The 22,831-nt window shown below is 39.8% G+C and overlaps 1 protein-coding gene across 5 annotated transcripts in view; it reads right to left on the bottom strand.

The window, feature by feature from the left end:
- The window catches only part of LOC309474331 (SEC14-like protein 1), a 332,477-nt gene that overhangs the window by 148,445 nt on the left and 161,201 nt on the right, over positions 1-22,831 (bottom strand). For all 5 annotated transcript variants that reach the window (XM_082136817.1, XM_082136816.1, XM_082136815.1 and 2 more), the window contains one exon: positions 22,586-22,695. In XM_082136817.1, coding sequence (XP_081992943.1) covers positions 22,586-22,695 — 110 coding nt within the window. The remainder of the gene's footprint in view (positions 1-22,585; positions 22,696-22,831) is intronic.

Below are 22,831 nucleotides of genomic sequence, written 5' to 3'. Positions count from 1 at the left end.
GACCGATCCCTCTGTGATAGAATTTATGGCCGATTATTCTGCCCCAGAGAGATTGAACCCACGACATGCCCTGTACGGCGGGCGAACGAACGCGTATAAACTTTATCACAAAGTGACCGGTGATGAGAAAATAAGGTATCTGGACTTTACCCGTCTGTACCCGTATTGTCAGGCGAGGAAAAGCTACCCGATCGAACACCCCCAAATCATTTTCAAAGATTTTGAACCGATTGAAAATTATTACGGTCTTATCAAAGCGACCGTCTACCCTCCCCGCAAATTACTGCACCCGGTTCTCCCTTACAGATGTCAAGGAAAACTCATGTTTCCGTTATGTAGAACCTGTGCTCACGACCAAAACCAGACCACGAGCTGTACTCACACAAATGAGGAAAGATCGCTCTCGGGCTGTTGGGTCAGTATCGAACTTTTAAAAGCCATCGAGAAGGGTTATGTGGTAGCCAAGATAGACGTGGTTTGGCATTTTCCACAGCGGTCAGACACGTTGTTCGCCGAATACGTAAAAACGTTTTTGCGTTTGAAACAACAAGCGTCCGGCTACCCGTCATTGTCACGGATGTCGAGAAAGAGACATACATTCGCGAGTATTTTGAAAAAGAGGGGATTCAACTCGACCCCGAAAAGATCAAGTACAACGCCGCCCAGAGGGCAATCACGAAATTAATTCTGAATAGTTTGTGGGGACGCTTCTCTTTAAGGCAGAACTTGCCTCAAACGACTCTGGTGAGCGACCCCGAAGATTTCACCAGAATCGTTTTTGGCAATACCGACACGTTGACGTATTTCTCATTCGTCTCAGGAGACGTGGCTCTCGTCCAGCATAAACCCCCCAAAGAGGATGTTTGCAAGGCGCGCGACGTGAATGTTTTTGTAGGTGCCTTTACCACCGCACACACCCGACTGGAATTGTACGAATTGATGGACAAGCTCGGCGACCGACTGCTATACTCTGACACAGACAGCGTCGTATTTGTGTCTAGGGAGGGGGACTGGGAGCCGCCTCTGGGTGATCATTTAGGGGAGCTGACTAGCGAATTGGACGATGGGGATTATATAACTCAATTTTCGTCGAGCGGCCCCAAATCGTATGCTTTTGAAACGGTCAAAGGTAAATCGTGCATGAAAGCTAAGGGGATAACCCTGAATGCTAAAAATTCCCGAGCTATCTGTCTCGAATCCCTGATTGGTCTGGTTGACAGCTATGTGACGTCGCATGATAGATCCAAATACATCCTGGCTCAGACGGAAGACATTGTCAGGAATAAGAAGACTTTCACATTGCATAACAAATCAGTCGTTAAAAGGTTTAAGGTAGTGTACAATAAACGTAGACTTTTACACGATTTCAGTACGCTTCCTTATGGCTACTGATCAGATGATGCACTCTCATGATGTTTGCGATTTTGATTTCAGACTTCAACACCCTTTCAGCTGTGTCGTGAGTGGGCCGTCAAATTCTGGAAAGTCTTATTTTGTAAAACTTTTGTTGGAAAAAGGTTTGAATATCATTTCCAAGAAAATTGAAAACATTGTTTGGTTGTATGATTGTTGGCAGACTTTGTACGATGATTTACTTCAATTGTATGACATTAAATTTGTGCAAGGAATACCCCAGACTCTGAATGATGATGATTTACTGCCTGTCACCAAGACAAACCTGCTCGTGGTGGATGATTTAATGGAGCAAGCTAGCGCTAACGTGGAACTTCAACGTGTTTTCACCCAATACTGCCACCACCGCAATCTCAGCTCTATTTACATAGTGCAAAATTTATTTGCCCAGGGTAAGTCCAGCCGAACCATAAGCTTAAACGCCAATTATATGATCCTGTTTTAAAAATCCTCGGGACGTCAATCAAGTGGCGATGTTAGGACGTCAAATGTACCCGGGAAACACAAAATACTTTATGGAGTGTTATCATGACGCGGTCGACCGACCTTTCGGCTACCTAATGATAGACTATAAAGCAAAAACTCCGGAGCAGTACCGTCTCAGAACAGGATTGCTTTCCGACCGTCAAGTGGTTTATATCCCGAAAAAAAGAAGAACGTGATAAATCGTCATGTCCGCCAGACTTTGTAAACATTTACCGGTGTTAAAACTGCTACATAAAGCCACTCCTAAACAGCGACGTCTTATTTTACAATCGGCGTCCGACAAATTCATTTTAGCGCTCTGTGAAGTGGCTCTTAACATCCTATATGGCACAATTCCGGTCAATAGACAGCAGTACCAAAAACTGAAAAAGAGAAAAGCGGATATTAAATTTGTAGCCGATAAAAAAATTTGTATAGCGGCCAAGAAACGAGTCTTCAACCAGAAGGGCGGATTCCTGTTACCGCTTCTAAGCGTCGCCGTACCCTTTATTTCGAGCTTGATAGCAAATCGATAGGATGGAGTATGCCGAGAAGATGCATTTAGTTCCGCACCATCAACTGGATAAGATCAAGAGAGAAAAACCGTGGAGAACGATTTGGATGATGCCATAAGAAATATTTTACTAATATTTTACAAGTCATTTTACACTGACTTGAATCCGTACGAAAAAGCCAAACTTTACACAAATACCCTGAGCAGGTTTTTGACCATCGTTAAACAAGGGGATCGTGAGAGCAGTGTTTTAACGCTATCGTTACCCAATCCTGATCTCGGTTATAAAGATGAGCCACCTGCTGCTGCTAACGTCGAAGACGGTAAAGCCGAGGGGGAGGACATTGTAGATGAAGTTCTGAAGAATGTACCTTCGAGAAGCGTGAAAAACAGCAGATACATATTAGACAAGATGTCTAAAGCTAAAGGACTAAGTGCGTGGAACGAATCGGGGGAGTTTGTGTTCAGAGGTAAAGCCGTACAAGGGTCGCACATGGTCGATTTGTTAAAAAATGTGACGGCCCCGCAAAAGGTTAGGGATGATCGGAGACCTACAGGATGGACAGAGTTTCTACGCGCCTTTGCCGAATTAAACATCCCATTTTCTACAGTGCCGAATCAGCAGGTCAGACGCACGATTAAGTCTCTAAAGAGTAAACCCGGCACCCCCACCCCGCATCTTGTTAGACCTTATAAAAAAACACAAAGATATTCACCATATGCGGTTCCAGAGTCCGAAGACTGATTAAATTGCCGGCTCTCAAACGAAAGCGATGGTTGGAATTTTAACGACTCCTCCTATTTTGTATGTACATTAAATAAAAGACGATAAAAAAATATTATGTTTTAAGATGTTTTATTTATACGTCAAACACGTCTGCACACAGTGAACGCAGGATAACATTTTATCATTACAAACATACGGTCTTAATCTCTTCGCAAAGAGCGACACCATTTTATAATTTTTTATATAATCATCGCTGTATAGTTTCATCACATGGTTATAGTCGTGACCTCTGGCTAAATGATACAGAAAAAAACACACAATGCTGTCCGCAGGTATCCGATGAAAAATCCTGGACGCGTCTGTCGGAATATAACACGTCGACGTTGTTGGTTGTTAGAAAGTTATTGATGGTGATTGGAAAGCGGGGGCTGTCGGGTGGATTACCAAAACTGTCGAAAAAAACAAGCGGGCCCATCTTGGGTTAAATAAACCGCGACCCAATGCTCACCCAGTAGTCGAGCAGGGTGAGTGTTAATGATACCCATCGATGGTAAAATCCTTAAAGGGTTTTTGGGTAGTTGATCGCTCGGTAGAACGCAGAGAAAATGAGTCCTGCACGTAATTTTATCCATGATGACGGTGAGTTGTAGCGTATTCATCTCAATAGTAATCGAGGAGTACCTGTCTGCGGTTAGACACTTCAAGGATGCTGTCGAATACGGCGTAAATTAATAAATAACGGTATTCGGCAGCGGTTGTCTGAAACGAGCTTCGAGTCTGATATTCCCGGACTTGATGAGCGAAATGTGCTGACCGCAGTCTTCATCGGGCGTAAGGTTAAATGCGTAAAGCGTGTATCCGTTCAGGAAATCAATCCTGTCGATGGAGAGCGATTGGTTTTTTAGATGTCTTCCTGTCGTCATCGCCAACTGATAAAATTCACGTACTGCCGAACCAGCTTCGAAATTAGGTTGTAGAGGTTTGGCGGGGAATTGTTGTCCGTCGACATATACGGCTAGGAACTCCAGATCGTAATGTTTGAATGCGAATGGATTTTTTTCGTAGGACCCTGTGAATGCGTCATTGTCGACCATGGCAATGACGATAGATTTTGGCAAAGTTCCTAAAAACAGATTTTCTTGATTTGAAACACGAGTCCCCTGAGGTATGGAGAAATTTTGTACACACACCCTATCTATGGGGTACTTGGCTGTTGTCGAGAGTAACGCCTGAGCATGCCCCAGTCTCACCGGCGGTGATACAGAGACTTTCTTGACAAATAGGGACGCCGCCTCTATTTTTATTTTGTAAGCCACGTCGTCGGACCTCATCAGACAGAATTCATCTTTTGCTCTTATAAAACGTATCTTGATGTCCACGCCGTTTAACATAAGTTTTTCTTGAAAGAATATATCGCTGTGTATAGGGGACAGCAGTTCCACCTCATTGCTTTCGCTGGTGTAGACCGATCTCATCGTCAACCCCGCGTTACGGCCTTCGGGGTCATTCACATCCATGTGACCGGCTGTGTCTTTGTAAAACAGTCCGGCGGAGAAAAGAGATTCCAGCGCATCTTTGCTATAGTTGATCAGACTCTCGATGATGCAACGATAAGGGTAAGTGTTCGAACTCTGGGATATCAGGCAATCGCCTAGGGTCACGTCGACCTGTGAAAATATAGTGGCCCCGGGGTAATTTATTAGACCCACCTTCGCTGGGTTTGCGATGTTACCTCCATTAGGTCTCGTGATTTTCAGACGTAGATAGAGCATCATGTTATTTAGATCAACATAATCGTCGCCGGTGCCTGCTATAAAAAACTCTAATGGTGCGGTGTCCGATATGGCGGATAAAGGGGCAACTTCTAAATACCCGTTTTTCTCAATAACCGTCTGCGTCATCGGAACCATAAATAAGTCCAACTCGGACTTGATGCATTCTCCCGACATACGATGCAGTAGTGCCATGTTAGAATATGTTTTTTACGGATCTCTTGACCGATGCTTTTCGACTAACAGACTTGTTACTAGGGGTGGGCGGTATGACCAAAATTCTGTTTCACGGTAAGACTAATTTTATTTCACGGTAACGATATATTTCACGATAAAGTTATAACTTATATATTTATATAGTTATTCTCGAAAAATCGACAAAAAAAAAGGGCTTTGTAAAATAAATAAACCCAAATACTTTAGAAATGAAAAGTACTTCGCTTTGTTTGAATTTTCTTTTCTTTGGTAAATTATTTATTTGGTAAACAGTTTTTAATAGCTAAATATAGTAAACAAAACACTCATCAACTTTTAGATTAACTGCCCCCAACTGATTGATATTAAATACAACTCAAACTTTAAATAAAGTGTTGCTGAATCATTTTTCAATCTCATGTTATTGCTTTAATTCATCAGTCAGTCTATAATATCTGAATATTTTTTATTGAACTATTCTATTCATAATAAATTAGTTACTTCCTTTTAATTTGTTAGGATATTAGTAAATACTAGTTATGTTTAAATGTTTTCCCGGTACATTATTTGCAATGTCTGCTTATACTGCGTTTTAAAGGGCTTGCTTTGCTCTTTTTGTGATAGGTTGGCAGCTGTCACCTAAACCTTTAATCAAGAGAGTTTCAGAAGTGTTAAGTTCATCAAGTTCATAAGTGACTAGGAGAACAGCAGTATGAAAACCGAACAGCAGCTACTGTTAGTGTTGACCAAGTAGTGTAAATTATACACACCTTGTAAATGCGTCATTATTTTACCATAGCCCGGTGAACACCGACACACTGACCAAGACACTAACCGTCTTTTGCATCAGTAAAATGCGATCGGTTAATTTGAGTGACAAGTTGTAATCACGCATTGAATCAAAGGAAGATTTTATCAGCTGGTTCAGTGGACAATTGTTTGGAGTTAGAAACATATAACTCGCGCTGCATATTTAGTAATTTTGCCTCAGATACAGGATTATACATTCGCTTTAACAAGCAGGTTGTTCATTACCACGGCAACCGCTCGCATGTCATGCTGAATGCGATTTTCGTGTTTAAAAAGTAACTGTAATACATAAGAAACACTTAGAATGATATATGAACTGTTGTTGTCAAGTAAGCTTCATGCTTTCCCTGTTGCGATCGTGCACTCCTCTGTACTGTAGCCTACGGGTGGCGCACTGCTCTAGTTGACTGCTGCGCCTTTTCCCCCGAAAATATCACGTTAACAACAACCCTTTAGAAAACGTAATTCCTTTGTGAATCCTCTTGATCTGCTTTTTCCATGTTTCTTTGACAAATCTCAGTGTCTCCGTCTCACGCACGCTGCACGTGAGTTAACCACGCCCACTTATTTACATGTCGCGGTATCACGGAATAAAAAAATCTGTTACGGTTGACATTTTCTACCGTGGTAACGATATATACCGTCATACCGCCCAGCCCTACTTGTTACGCTTTCTGCGTATGACTGGACGCTTCTTTGATCCGCTTGTTGTTTTCTTCTTCTTACCGTATTGACCACGCCTCCTCACACCCGGCGGTTTAGACATCCTCTTACGGGCCATGACCATCAGCCCGGATCCGTCTTGAGCATTAGCATTATTGCTATGCGCACACGTCAATATGTTTGAGACGACGTCGGATACTATATTTTTAGCAGCGGATTTTAGGTGGGGTTTCGCGATGCTAAATCCTCTTTTTAACAGAGGTATGGCCATCCTGAACAGACCTCTGAAAAGTCCTCCTAACCCAGCGCCATACATAACCCCTCCCCCGGCATAGCCTGGCAAACCCCCGCCGGCTTGATTTCGGTAGTAGCTTACATAGTCCGCGGTATCGGTCTCTCTAGGGTTATAGTAATAACTCATTTTTAAAGAATAGAATGATTCGTTGGTTTAAAGTGTAGTTTTACGATGACTTTCCCGTAAGAAAATGGTATTTCGCGGTTTTGGTCGTCCTTCAACTCTATGGTAATGCTGGTGATGTGATCCTTGTTGATCGATGCGTAATGCGGGTTGTCGTATCTAGCAATGACCGTGTCGTTGCTTTTACCCGATATATGTACGCATCTCAAAAGGGGGACGTAAGAATCACCGACCGATTGATATTGGATGATGTCGGTGTAAACGTACATTGTGTAGAACCCGGCGTTGATATCGGATTGATGAGGAGCGTACGTGATGGCGCTCGTAGTAAAATCGGCTTCTTTATGGTAGTTCGAACGTCCGAGAGCATCGTCCGGTATCATTCCTAAAATAGTGGCGAGTCTGCCTTGGAAGCTGACTGAAACGTTAGGTTACGCGACCAGAAACACTTTGTTTTTTAATTCATCGTGATTCAATACGGCCGTGGGTGCGAGAACTTGATTTATCGCGCGGAGGATCGGACGAATGTTCGCGTAGTATCCCCCACTTATGTATAATGTCCTCGATACAAAAAACCCTGGTAAGTCTTTTTTAAATGATCCCGCGTCTTCGGGTGTTCCGCTATTCATGTATACGGGACCGGTGTGCAGGGTGAAATCCCCGTCTTCGTCATTAAAGTTATACCAGCTTCTAGGATATTCGATTTCGGCGAGTCCCACTTTCGGACCACTACATTTTGAAGGCCAGCCTAGCCATTTCACTAAAACAAGGGTAGATTTCCCTTGTTTTTTCTGACCTAAAATTTTTTCCACCTTAAAAGATTTGTTTTTACTCACAATTATTTTTTGCAACTCTTTTTCATAAAAACCCCCCTCGATGACATCGCCGTCATAATCGGTGAGTCTGTAGACCGGGGGTTGTCGCGGAATACACGCGGATATGGTGAAAAATTCTTCCGTGTAGTTCTGCTCATAACCTTTGGCGAACGGACCTCTCACTTTAGAAATCCTGACGACGTCGCCGACTTTGAAATTAAATACGGGTCTCTCGGTCTTCTTTATATCCCCGTACAAGTTTTGAAACACTTGATCCTCGTTTACTTTGTTGACGTCCACGGGTCTCATTCTGATACTTCGATGATAACTGGTGTTGTACCCCTGCATAATGTCCTGTAAAACATCTATGTATCGTCGGGAATTTGTAGCCGTTAAAAATCTCCACATTCGACTTTTTAACGTTCTATTAAATCGTTCCACGACGCTGGCTTTCAAATCGGTGGCGGTAGCGAAATGATTAATGTCATGCTTTTTCATTACATCTTGAAATTGTTTGTTAAAAAATTCCTTTCCCTGTTCCGTCTGCAATTTCTGCGGCACACGACCCTCTTCGAGTATAGACTCGAACGCTCTAGTAACCTCGGCGCCGCTCTTATTCTTTAACACACGAGCCCAGGCGTACTTGCTAAATACGTCTATGCAAGTCAGCAGATATTTATTACCGTCGTTATCCTTGGTGTAGGCGATCATGTCGACTAGATCGGCCTGGAACTGCGTATCGACCCCGTACACAACCACTCTATTTCGTTTGTATTTTATAGGGGCTGTTTTGTGTAAAGTGTAAGCATCCTCACCAGACAGCCATTCTGAAACCTTTTTAACGCTTAGATGGACCCCGCTTTCTTTCAAGACGGCGTCCTTTAATCGTTTTTTACCCCCTAAAGAACCGGGGTTGGAGGGTGTATAATAAGCCTTTTTCATGAGCTCCGTCATGCTGCCGTTTCAACCGCTGCCAAAGAATAACGCGTACATGTGGTTTGAATCAATCTTTTATTAAAAAAGTTACAGGATACATGATTTAAGTAAACATGGGTAAATGATGTTAATATAACACAAGTAAACATGGATATAATATAAGATAGTAAAATGAATATAATAAATCAAACATTAAGTAAACATGGATATAATATAACACAAGTAAACATGGATATAATATAAGATAGTAAAATGAATATAATAAATCAAACAATAAGTAAACATGGATATAATAGAAGATAGTAAAAATGGATATAATAGAAGCTAGTAAAATGAATATAATGGATGTAATACACAAAATCTAAGTAAATTGGATGTAATACAACGCAAAAAATCTAAGCAAAAATGTAATATAATGATGTTAGTACAAAATGGATATAATGGTATTAATATGATACACTCTAAGTAAAAATGGAAAGTAGTAGTAGTAGTATCACTGATAGTCTAACCAGAAAAGAAAGTCGCGGCAGGCCATCATGTATTTGTCTACGATGTAATCGACATACATTTCAACAATTTTGACGATGGTGATACCCATTTCGACGATTTTAATAGCATCGTCCTCATCATCGGGGTCATATTCTTTTGACCTCAAGGCCAGCTCGGTACAGACATCCGTCACATACGTACAAGTACACAGCACATCGGTGATCCCGAGTGTGGATTGTGATTCACACATCATATCTAGAACCTGTTTTATCATTACACCGGGTGGTTCGATACCATGAACACATTTGTCCGTCAAATCATCCCATGAATTAGCCAGTCCTCTTATATACACCATTTGTTTCTTGAAATTTGCTTCACGCGTAGTGTCTTCCATACATGGATGACCATCGCGTGATGCATCTGCAATAATCTTATTCAGCAGTTTGGTCATCTGTCGTCTGTAATGTCGTTTAAACATGAATTCCATACAGCTCTTTAGGCTACAGGCAGCACCCATGTTGGTGGGGTCTTGGTCACTCGCCATTCACGATTGAGAGACCTTCCCAGAGATCAACGACGTAGTGCACTTTTTCCTCACAGGGTTTGTCCAGAAGTCTCGCCCTGATTTCTTCTAGCTTAGCGGCGATGAAGGGTTCGTCTTTTAATTCGTGCAGGATAGTTCCGACTGTTCCTTGAATCCGTTGTGGATGAGATTTTAACCCGCACCGGTTTAGCACGATACCGATGATGGCATGAAAATAGGGTCTAAACAGTTTGCCTGAAAGTTCATCAAAATGTGTGTCAAAGTAGTAGTTAGGTGGGTCGAACAGGCAGGAATGTTGCAGTTGGCTGGGATGATCAATCTCGCACCCCTCGCAGTCGTCCTTCAGCTTCTTGCCGATGAGATGTTGGAGCAAAACCACGGTCGCGGCTTTTATGATCTTGAATCCCACGTCACTGAAACATCCGTCTGTGACGTCGAAGCCATGATTAGCATGAGGCAGGGTCCGGTCGATTTTAGGTGTGTCGTACGATTCCCGATTGTTATGGAGCCCCAAACCCCAGTATTTGTCGCACTCGATCCCCGAACCCCAGTCTTTGTCGGGCTTGATATTGTTACCCGGACCGTAGTAGAATACATCGCTACACGATCCCCGGTCTATAACGTTAGCCGGACTCCGGTCGTTTTGGAGGTCCGATGGTTCAGGGTTGATAATGTTACCCGGACCCCAATCGTTTTCAATGCACGATTCAAAGTCTATGCGACGTTTGATAGTTTTAGCCTGAGCCCAGTCTTTGTGGTGGTCCGATGGGCCGCGGGGGTTGTCGTCGGGAGGGTCGAGAATGCTGTCGAAAGAGATTCCGCAGCTGCACACATGATCGGGTTCTGAAGCGCCGTCTTCAGCCATGGTTTATAAATGCAGCATGGGGGGTCTGGTCGCCGGAATTTATGGTCGTTGTCGTAAAGGGGGTGGAGACGCCGTAGCACTTGAGACCGGATTTATAAACGACGCTTGGGTAGGTCTGGCCGTCGAGCTTTATGATGGCTGTAGTGAATGGGCGGGGACGGCAGAGCGTATGTACTGCTACGTGCACATCTCTCAGGGTGGAACAGCTGCACTTTAATTTTGTTGTATCCGTCATGCATGTCGCACCATTTGAACATTTTGTTGATGATTGAAAAAACCCTATTCAGCAAATCCAGATCGCACCACTTGAACAAAAATTGCATTTCATACAGATCGTGATGCTCGTTAGGCAGGATGTGCCCTGACCGAGTGTTGTTGAGCTTTGTCTTGTCTTTGCAGCAGAATATGTAAACAGAATCATTCGGCTCCTTTTTAGTATGGTCACCTATCACGCGGTACCGGACGTTCGGGCTCACCCCGTCCCACTCCGCCACGTACAAAGGCTCCTCGCCGCCGTCGTTCAGATCCTTCCAGACACGTTTGTAGAAGAGAGACCAGTCTTTTTCAGGAAATACCACACACGCGTCTTCCCCAGCCTGAAACTCGCCGACGCCGTCAGTGGTGTAGAGCGTAACAACTCGGGTTGGTTTGTGAAATTTGTACCCGAATACACGGTTACTACACATCATAAATTCACCTTTAGTCCATTCCGAAATTTCATGGAGAAAATTTGTCAAACGGATGTGCCCGAAAGGTTTTTTCGGTGCCATAGTCAGACTTTCCATAATTCGACTGCTCAGCCCCGTCTCTGGGGGTTGAGGGGAGGCTACACCGGCCATACTCATGTAGCTCATGTTTCTGCTGTTTGTAGAACACACCGACCCCATTTATATAAAATGATCTGGAATGCGGAGGAGATGCTGACACATATCCTAACAGCGCCTTCAAACTTTCTGTCATACACATGATCTAGGGTTAAAAAGGTTAAATGGCAAAAGCTTCTGTCAAAATCACATGATCTAGGGCTAAAAAGGTTCAAATAGGGCAAAACTTTCTGTCAAAACACATGATCAAAGCGAGGTCAATAGGGCAAACCATAACAACATAGGCCGGAAAGACACCGGAAGGCCGAACTGTCAAAACACATGATCGAGGGGATAGGTAGGGGCAATAGGTCAATCCATAACAATACAGGCCGGAAGGGGGACCGGAAGGTCAAGGTCAACCGGAAGCCATCAATCATTTTGACACATGGTGTCTGTTATTTACTACTACTAAGACGTCATGGTTTGAAATCATGCATGGCACGGAAGGTTCCCCTGCTTAAACCAGCACATGTCAAGGCCCGTCTTAAGTTTGCCAATGACCATTTGGATGATCCAGAGGAGTCATGGGAGAAAGTCATGTGGTCAGATGAGACCAAAATATAACTTTTTGGTCATAATTCCACTAACCATGTTTGGAGGAAGAAGAATAATGAGTACCATCCCAAGAACACCATCCCTACTGTGAAGCATGGGGGTGGTAGCATCATGCTTTGGGGGTGTTTTCTGCACATGGGACAGGGCGACCGACTGAACTGTATTAAGGAGAGGATGACCGGGGCCATGTATTGCGAGATTTTGGGGAACAACCTCCTTCCCTCAGTTAAGAGCATTGAAGATGGGTCGAGGCTGGGTCTTCCAACATGACAATGACCCGAAGCACACAGCCAGGATAACCAAGGAGTGGCTCTGTAAGAAGCATATCAAGGTTCTGGCGTGGCCTAGCCAGTCTCCAGACCTAAACCCAATAGAGAATCTTTGGAGGGAGCACAAACTCTGCTACAATAATATATCAGCAGCTTGTATGTAAAAGTTTGTAGTTTTGAGATAATGACATTTATGCGTGGTTTGTGAAAATACAAAAAAAAATTCTCACTGAAATAAGGCCATGAAACCCATGCTGATTATTTCTTCACAATACTTTTGAAAATTGTATGACATAGCCTAGAATATTTGCTCCAAAACTATGTGAAAATCACCCTGACTGCTCATTCAGATAAGACAATATATTGATTTAAAATTTCTAAGACGTGTTTTGTGTGACAAAGCCATATGCGAAGAGGCGTGATCATCTCATGAATATGTAAGCTTTTAACACCTGAGAAAGACAAAGACACTCCCCTAACTGCCCTATTAGGAGCGATCAGGCCCTGTCATTCAGAGCAACCTTGCACAAAGAATGAGGAGATTTAAAAAAGAATGGCTTTTAGATTGTTTGGATTTATTTACAACACAATCCAAAAATACAAATGACAAAAGAGCACATTGAAAACAATGATCCAAAGACAGAGACCTTTGTGCCATTCCTAAAAACATTGTACATACCTTTCATTTCCAAGGTGTTTGATTTTCACTTTACCATGTTCATATACAGAGACTCATGTGAATGTTGAAGTCAGCAGGACTCAGTTGCATCTGGTCCCTGAAAGAAAAAAAAAAAAAAGAAAAAACTGTGAACATACTGATATCAAGAGAAACTATAGGGCTGCACGATTTTGGGAATAGATTTTAGATTTTTCTGGTTAAAATTTCTTTTTAAAATTCACAGAATACACACACACACACACACACACACACACACACACACACACACACGTTTCCAACAATATATAATGAACACCAGGTTTGTTGTGCCTTGTAGGCATAGGCTACACAGTGCTGCATAAAATAATAATAACAATAAATTAAATCTTCCAAAAGATTTCAAGAACAACTACGCTAGAGAAAAATATATTGATTATCATATGTTACTTCAAATGTTTCCATTCGTTATGATGATATGAAATGAGATAATAGTAAAAACATAAAGCCTAATGTTTGGTGCATTTTTCCTTTCAAACGCAATCGCGCTCCAAAATATGATACATTAAAACCCACAGCGCGCTCCAAAATATGATACATTCAAACCCACAGCATGCTCCAAAATATGATACATTCAAAGGCCATCGCGCTCCAAAATATTAAACATTATGGTTATACATATCTATGTTTGAGCAGATATCCACAAACAGTATTTAACAGGAAACACGGGTCTAAATAGTATAATATTCACCATATAGGCTATCTAGCAACAGTTCAACTGCAATGTGAAGTTTATGCAACAATAGGCTACCATAAACTAATAAGTAAGAATTTCTTACCTTACATCTTTCTTGTCTTCAAATCGCGTTCTTCTTCTTCTGGGGGTAAATCCAATGTAAGCTCAGACGTGTCTTCCAAACTCGACGAAAAGCAGAGACTTGTGAAGTGTTTTGGTGTTTTGTGTTTGAGGTAACGAGGGCGTTCGCGTTCCATGTGGAGATTTGCATGTGAATCTCTTTTGCGCGAGTGGGCGTGTCGAATTAAAAAGTAATTAGCAAGCGTTTGAGATACTGGACATCCTGTTGGTTTTATACAAATTACTTAAACAGAGAATATTTGTTTTCAGTTTGAATCCGATCATTTAAAAGTACACACTTAAATGTGTATAAAGGTATATGGCTCATAAATGTGTGAGAAGGATTCGCTGAGTTTTGTTTCAGTTTATAGACGTGCTCAAGAAAAAAAAGTTCACCGCGACGGAGAGGCAGAACGCACACCCTGTTTATTTTCTTTATTTTACAAAAGCACAATGTTTTGATTTGATTGTAAGTGGACACATACAAAAAGTAGAAATATCACAGATTATTTTTTTATATTTCTTTTTTCTGTATAACCATAAATGACGGAGTAATTTAAGTTTATGTTGCTGCTATGTGAAAAAAATCCAGCAAAACGCGTCGGCGCGTTTCTCGACCTCAGAGGGTTAAGTATACGAGCTTGATAAAAATGATCATTCTATAAGAAAATTTCAAATGGCATTTAGAGGCTTTTGCATCTGAACTCTTCATATATATATATATATATATATATATATATATATAGGCCTATATGATCCGAAGTAACTAGTAACTCGCTACTTGAGTAGTTTTTTCATTGGATACTTTTTTACTCTTACTCAAGTAACTATTAAGATTATTACTTTTACTTTGAGTAAATATTTCTATAAGTACTTGTACTTTTACTTGAGTACAGTTTTTGGATACTCTACCCACCTCTGGCGTGTGTACAAGGCCGGTTCTAGACATTAGGAGGCCCTAGGCAAAATTCATGTTGGAGGCCCCCCACCCCCAATAAAAAAACACTTGAAACAAATATGATTCCTAACCTTTTTATTTATACAACATTTAATTTTAAAAGCAGTATATTTTTACTTACACAGTACATAAGTTTGGACACATTACTATTTTTTATGTTTTTGAAAGAAGTCTCTTATGCTCATCAAGCCTGGATTTATTTTATCAAAAATACAGAAAAATAATATAGTGAAATATTATTAAAATTTTAAATAATGGTTTTCTATTTTACTATACTTTATATTTCTGTGATGCAAAGCTGAATTTAGTGTCACGTGATCCTTCAGAAAACTTTATAATATTCTGATTTATTATCAAATGTTAGAAATGGTGCTTAAAGGAGAAGTTCACTTTTAAAATGAAAATTCTGTCATCATATACTCACCCTCATGTTGTTTTAAACCTGTATGAATTTCTTTCTTTTGCTGAACACAAAGGAAGATATTTAGAAGAATGTCAGTAACCAGACAGTTTTTGGGTTCCATTGTCTTCCATAGTAGGAAAAAAATATACCATGGAAGTCAATGGGACCCAAAAACTGTCTGGTTACTGACAATGGAACTCACTTCACTGGAAAACTGATGAAGGAAGCAATGAAATTGATGGGGATCAAACAGAAGTTTCACATTCCGTACCATCCGGAAAGCTCAGGCATGGTAGAACGAATGAACAGATCGTTGAAAACCGCTCTTACCAAAGCCATTCTGCAAACTGGCCAAGGTTGGCATAAGTTATTACCTGCTATTCTGTGGAACTTGAGAGCAACTCCAAACAGAGTAACAGGACTAACTCCTTTTGAACTGATGACTGGAAGAGCAATGGTCCTACCTCCTGATGCTCCGCCACCTGCGGGAACGGGAGGAGATTCTATTTTGTTCCAAGAGAAGTTACGACGCTATCTAACAATGCTGGACAAAGCTACCAAAGACAATAATAAGAAAGTGCGAGAAGCTCAACAGCAATGGGATGAAAAACATACCACTACTGATATTCCACACATTCCTGAGTTAGGCAGTTTTGTTATGGTCAAACGCATTGCTAGGAAAGGTTTAGAGCCTAGATGGGAGGGACCATATGAGATACTCTTAACAACCGATACAAGTGTTTGCCTTAAAGGGAAGGGTGTAGGAACAGATAGATGGTATCATTGGTCACAAGTTAAACCTTGCTTAGTGAATGAACAAAATGATAATGACGGCTTATGGCCTGATATTGAGCACTGTTCATCCATTAGCTTTAAAGATTGGGAATAAAGAAGTGATGTTTAATTATTTCTCTGCTTCCATTTCAGGGATCATTTCCATTGACATTGATTAGAGATGGTTGCAAGTTATTCTCGATACCCAGCAACAATGGTATGCTTATTTTTCATTTTACTTGGCATTTACCAAGGAAGCCAGGCTTTATGGACTCCTCGAGTTCAAGGAATCACTCGGAATGCAACTCTGAAATCAGGCCAACGTTTTACTCTTCCCTTTATTTCCAAATGGGGATTATGGGATTGGGTGCCACGTAATGATAAAGACCTTGATAAATATCGTGAGGGCATCTATGGTGGATGTAACTTTCATCATCAATGTTACAAAAGCAGAATAATTTGGCCAGTGAAAGATGGGGGGTATTCTGGTAGTGCTCAAAGACGAGAAATTTGTTCAAAAGAACAATGTGAAATTGTGGGGTTAGACCTCATAACATCTACTAATGTGGAAATGAACTTCATTTTGAATCGGACCCACATGCTTACAATATGGGATTCACTAGCCCAAGGCTGTATCTATCCCATAGTGTTGCCATGTGAGGGGTTTCTAAGGGATACTACCTCAGGGACAACCAGATTCAAGGGAAATTACATAAGAGTTTGGCATTCGGAAGATGCAAATGAATATTGTGAGACTGAACTAGAAACTGGGGAAATTGGACGGTGTTTTTATCTTTCTGCGGAAAAGACAAACAAAGCTAATACTTGCCCAAATACGACTACGGCACCAGCTCATGGTATCTTGTTAGCAAAAGAAACCAAAACCTTGATAAATGAAGCCCATATGGTGCGACAACGCATTAATTATAACTTGATATCTCTTCTTACTGTTTTTGATCAGTCCTATTGTGGAAATTTCACACAAATACGGAGTTGGTTAGAAAAAGAAATTAAATGTTATACCTCTAAAGATCCTCTGAGAAGTCGAAATCGTAAATCTCGAAGTATATGGGGAGATATAGCGGGGGTATTTGGTTCTGTCAATTCAATTAGTAATACTGCTCAAATGAATCAATTAAGCAAATATACTCAGTGGGTGGGAACAATGACTGGGAAAGGACTCACTGAGGCTCTTCAAGGTTCTCTACATATTATAGCAGCGGGTCAGCATCTTAATAACGCAGCGAAGGAATTGGCAGATGCATTAACAAAGTCATCTAATTTTGAGACGCATCGTGCAGCGTGTTTATTTCTGGCTCAAAATTTGAAGGATCAAATGGTAGAGGATATTCAAGTTATTCGAATGGGTCAAATTCCTGAGCGAATAGTGGAATCTGTGTTAGTGGTTTTCGGTAATCAACTTAATTTGACTTCTGCTAAACATGTTCCATTAATTAAAATTGTCATTAATGAAAATTTGTTGTCAGGTTCTGGAACATTACCCTTGTTTATGGTATGGCCTCAATATGGGAAACGTAATATTATGACAGTTAGACAATTCCAATCAATGGGGGTTAGACAAGGAAATTCAGTAATTAGATTAGGAAAGAATGGATATTGGGCTGAAGGTGATACACCAATGATTTCTACCACAGACTGTTGTGTTGAGGAACATGAGTGGGTAATTTGCTCATGCTCTACAATGTTTAGTTTATCTCTTAATGGATCTGCAGTTTGGGAAGTAGTTCCTTTAGATCAAGCCACAGGTGCATGGCAGGTGTCAGAAGCACAGTGGTGCATATTACATGATGGAATAAGTGAAAATATGATATACGGAGGGAAGTTATGTCCAATTCCTCCTGATCCATTTTGCGTTGAGATTCTCTATCCTCTTTATTTGGGTGGAATTCATGTTCCACATGTGCAATTGTTGCAGTTAGAGGCACAGTGGTGGAATAATGATTTGGTGGAGGAGAGGAATTATGAACTCTTTGAAATGGTTAAGAGAGTTAAAGGAAGTGTTAAGGCAGCCCAAGAGGAGGGAATTCAAGCAATGGGTCATGTCATCGTAGCGAATGGAATAGCTAAATTGATGTCTGAGACAAAATTAACTAAAATTCCAGGAAATCTGTCATGGTCAGAATGGATAGTTTTGACTATGGTAGTAGTCTTGGTGATTCTGTTAGCAATAAATATCATCATATGTGTCACTAGGAAGAAAAGTACCAAACCTGTTAAATTGGTTATTACTAACCAAATGGATAGAACCGGGAACGGGAAATTCGGTGTGAAATAGAAGATTTTACACATTCTACACTACATACAAAACACAACCTCACAAACAATGAACACCCGCTTACTGATTTTCTACCCCAAGGGATAGGATCCTTTAACATCAACGTTTATTTTAGTTTGTTGTTTTGGCCAGGAACTTGACGAGTTAAGTAATTAACGAGTCAAGGCACTGGCAGAAGACTTATTAGCTTTTCTTTTCTTAGATGATTGGGGTTATTTTTAAATACATACACATAGATGTTAAATGATACATAGTATGCGGGGACATAACATGGGTTGGGGTTCTTTGTTCTTTACTTTTTGTTTTGTTTTCATTTCTGTTTCTAGTCTTCTATTCTTTATATCTATTTCTTGGTCTGCTTTTCCTCCTCACTATCACTTCTATAGGTTGGCCACCTGGGAATGATGGTGGAACTGACGGCCGTAGTTCCAGTGGAGGGACTGAAGACTCAAATTTCATCATTTAATGTTTTTAGTATTATTATTACTTTTTTACCTTTTATTAATATTCATAATCAGTAGTATTATGTATCTCTTTTATACTCTTTATATACATTCATAATTATTTGTACTCATTGTATTTTGTGAATATGTGGGAGAGACTTTGGGAGACTTTGGACTTGAGTGTGCTGCTGGACTGAAATGTATATGCAGTTTTTCATCAAGCATAGTATAAGGGGAATACATTCCAACGTTAATGGAAACCATATGTTCTTCTGCTGAATGTATGTGTTCCTATGGTGATGTAGTTTTTTCCTTGGTCAGGGATATAAAAACCAAGCCCAGTTTGTCCGAAAATCAGGAAGAGATGGAAATGTAGGAAAGATGACTGAGAAGCTGAATTAGACCTTAGCTTGGTCCATTGTCTCTTCCTCCTATGTTTTATAACCCAAATAAATAAGATATCTCTTGGCAAAATCACTGGTGTCTGTTTCCATGAAATTAAACAACAGGGGAAAGCAAGATTCTTAAATAGCAATAACAATATTCAATTTGAAATGTAATATGCAAAATGACAATGCAATATTCTGTATTTAAATTTTGATTTTCCAATAGATTGCAATATATATATATAGTTTGGTGCAAAATGAAAATGAAAATTCAATTACATAATTTAATTTAGCCATTTTATACACTAGTTTTAATATGTAAATTTAATCCATATATTAACGCTTTATAAGTTGCAAAATGAAAATGTATTACAGAAATGATTAGATATGTTTAACATGTTCAAGCTAACTGTAGCAAAATTATCATTTAAATGTTATTTTTCTTAATTGCATTTACGACACTTAAGACACTTGCGATTGTATTTCCATTAAGTGTCCCGCAATGAATGTAGCAAAATTCAATGTGCAATTTGAAAATGCATTCTGAGCCGATCACGTGCCCGTCCCACCCTGTCAATCACTGCGTGAAGTTGCCCCACCCCCCACCCAATGCAAAACGTTGGCAAAATAGGCTCAATCGTTCTTACTTCGTTTGTGCTGTATTTTTAGTTTTTTAGATATTAAAATAATATTTATAGGTCATTCTGAGGTCACCCAGCACCCCACATGCTCCAAATAAAATAGTCTTGATCGTTTGTGCCGGTTAAAGTTTTGTTTGTGCTGCATCAGTTTTTGAAATATTAGACCGAATTATAAACGATGACGTCACCAGCCCCCGACCTGCTCCAATTTCACCCAAAATAGTATTTTTTGTTTGTGCTTCGTTTGTGCTGATTTGCACCGGTAAACGTTTATTTTGTGCTGCTTCGGTTTCTTAAATATCAAAATAATACTTATTGGTCATTCTGAGGTCACCTAGCCCAACACATGCTCCAAATTCACCCAAACTAGTTTCATTTGTTTGAGCTGCTTCGTTGTTTAAAATATTAGACACTGAATTATAGACGATAACGTCACCAGCCCCCGACCTGCTCCACATTCACCCAAAAAAGTCTAGGTCGATGAATTTGACCCGTCAGATTCTGTGACCCTGTACATATATATTTATTAATATCTGATCAATATGCTTTATAAAATAGAAAGGGGACTCGCTTGTCTGCCTCATATTTTATGATTATACAGCTGCATAAACAGAAATGGTCACACATCACATGAGTCACTTTATTGAATATTACATTCAGTTATGGTGAAATAAAGAGCGGTCACATTTTTCGGTAGCTATGAATTTGACCCATCATATTCTGTGATCTCAGAGTAATGGGCCTATGCATTTGTAAGGAAAAACTATAGGATCTCCAACATAATTGGGTAACTATAGTTAATAGTAATAAGAATAAAGATAAGCATGTATCAGACAATGAGAATATTTTATACAAAACAAAACCATCATTAACACAGTCCAGCATCAGACAACAACAGCGCAGCATAATGTTGACACCAAACGGGTGTCGACGACTGATAAGGCAGAACATTCTCCCAGACATTCCAACATCGTACTGGTTCTATCACCTGCAGACGCGTAATCATCTTCGGAAACACTACAATTTCTCAGTTCATGCTCCACTTCTTCTGCCAGTGAATTTAACGCTCGTATCGGCTCTGCCACCGCCACGTTTCCTTCAAACAACTCGAAATACGTAACATAGCCTAACTTTACCTGGTGCCGAGCCCCGCCTTCACACAGTGATTGACAGGGTGGGATGGGCACGTGATTGGCTCAGAATGCATTTTCAAATTGCACATCGAATTTTGCTACTTTCATTGCGGGACACTTAATGGAAATGCAAATTGCAAGTGTCTTAACTGCGAGTGTAAATGCAATTAAGAAAAATAACATTTAAATGATTATTTTGCTACAGTTTTGTTAAACTGTTAAACATATCTAATCATTTCTGTAATGCATTTTCATTTTGACAAAAAAAAATCTCTATGTTTTAGATGGCAACATATTTTTTTAGGAATTCTGTGAATTACACTGCGCAAACCAAAAGTAATATTACCAATGGAATAAAGAAGGGATGGCTCTCCACAGAACATAAAAAAAATCTTTTTATTTTATTTTTCTTCACATTTGTCAGCTTGATCGCGGGATTATGATAAATATTCATGTTTTAACCAAAAGGTGAAAACGCGACATCACATGGGAGAAGTGTCTTATGAGACACAGTAATGCTCTTCTTCTGTAAGTTGTACTGTATCACATACCTTCTGATATTCAGATTCCGTCCTGTAAGCTAACTGGCAAAGAGAAGATTGTGCGCTTGATCCGCTTGATCTGCCGCTTACACTGAGGCGCTACATAAATCTGTCACGCCGTATTAAAGAGCAACAACTATTGTTTGACTTTTGTTATAAAATCAACTGAATTTGAAAGTTGAGACCTTTTTCATATTAAAACTAACAAAGCACAAATATTCTTGCGATTATTTGATATGCACTAATATATGGTATGCCTGAAACGGATCACAGTAATAGTCATATGCATATGATTTAATCTGAAGCGTCCTTAACGGTCACATCCGTAATGCATTATTATGGTTGTTCAGAGCTACTAGTGAGAACTATTGAAATGAAATGTCAGTCCTAATAAGCATAAAGATAATTTAGCTTTGTATATAAAGTTTCAAGTTATTTGTATTTATAATTGTTATTAGGGATACAACATTTTTGCTATTTCATATTTTAATATAGGCTATTTTCTGTCCAATTTTGTGTGTTACTTTAATAATAATAACAATAACAATAATAATAATAATAATTATTATTATTATTTACTTAATTATTATTTTAATTATCATCACTTTAAAAAAGTGTGGTTAATTTATTGTATTGGCTTGTAGTTTTTTTTTATTTTTTTTTTAGATTCAGTAAAATTATTGCATTTAATTTAAAAGTCTAACAACAATACTATCATACACATTTTTTTTTTAAATAAGACATTAATACTTATTTTAAAAAGTCACATTAATACAGTATATTGCAGACCTAAATGGGCAACTTAAAAAGGGTTTTAAACTTTTGGTAAAAACTTTATTTTTTCATGGTAAGGATGACTTTTGCGTGGAATTGCCCAAAAGCCTTGTGGAGAGCGCTGTGTCATATGCCATTGCTGTGCATAAGGCAACCCGTGTTCAATCTCAGCTCGAGGTTCAGGCTTATTTGTTCATTAATGAAGTCATCAGTGACTAATCGACATCGACTTGACTTATCACATAAATGTCGACTTCAAAAAATCGGAAGTCGTTCAACCCCTTTTGTGTACACACAGCCGTCACATTTATGTTCAAAAACCATGTAAAAGTGAGTTTTGCATTATAGATCCCCTTTAATCTAGTACTAGTTGTAAATTCAGAAAACTTGAATATGTATATATTTCACCTTGCCCTTGTGTGTCTCCTGTAACCAGTGGCGTAGGCGAATGAGACAGCTCTCCTGGAGGGGTGTGAGGTCACCCAGGTAACGTTTGATGTAGTCTGCATCCAGTTTATCTAAAAATACAAATTGAAACCATTTACATCCACTATACCTTGCTAATATGAAAAGTTAAGAAAGAGTTAAGCAAAGTGTGTTCACGTTTTTTTTTTTATAAACAGAAGCTTGTTTCCTTTGTTGTATAGATGTGTT

The sequence above is a fragment of the Leuciscus leuciscus genome (genome assembly GCF_965113295.1).
Source record: "Leuciscus leuciscus genome assembly, chromosome: 14".
Classification (NCBI taxonomy): Eukaryota; Metazoa; Chordata; class Actinopteri; order Cypriniformes; family Leuciscidae; genus Leuciscus; species Leuciscus leuciscus.
The sequence above is the reverse complement of the archived record's forward strand: the minus strand, read 5'-3'. Positions and strand labels throughout refer to the sequence as shown.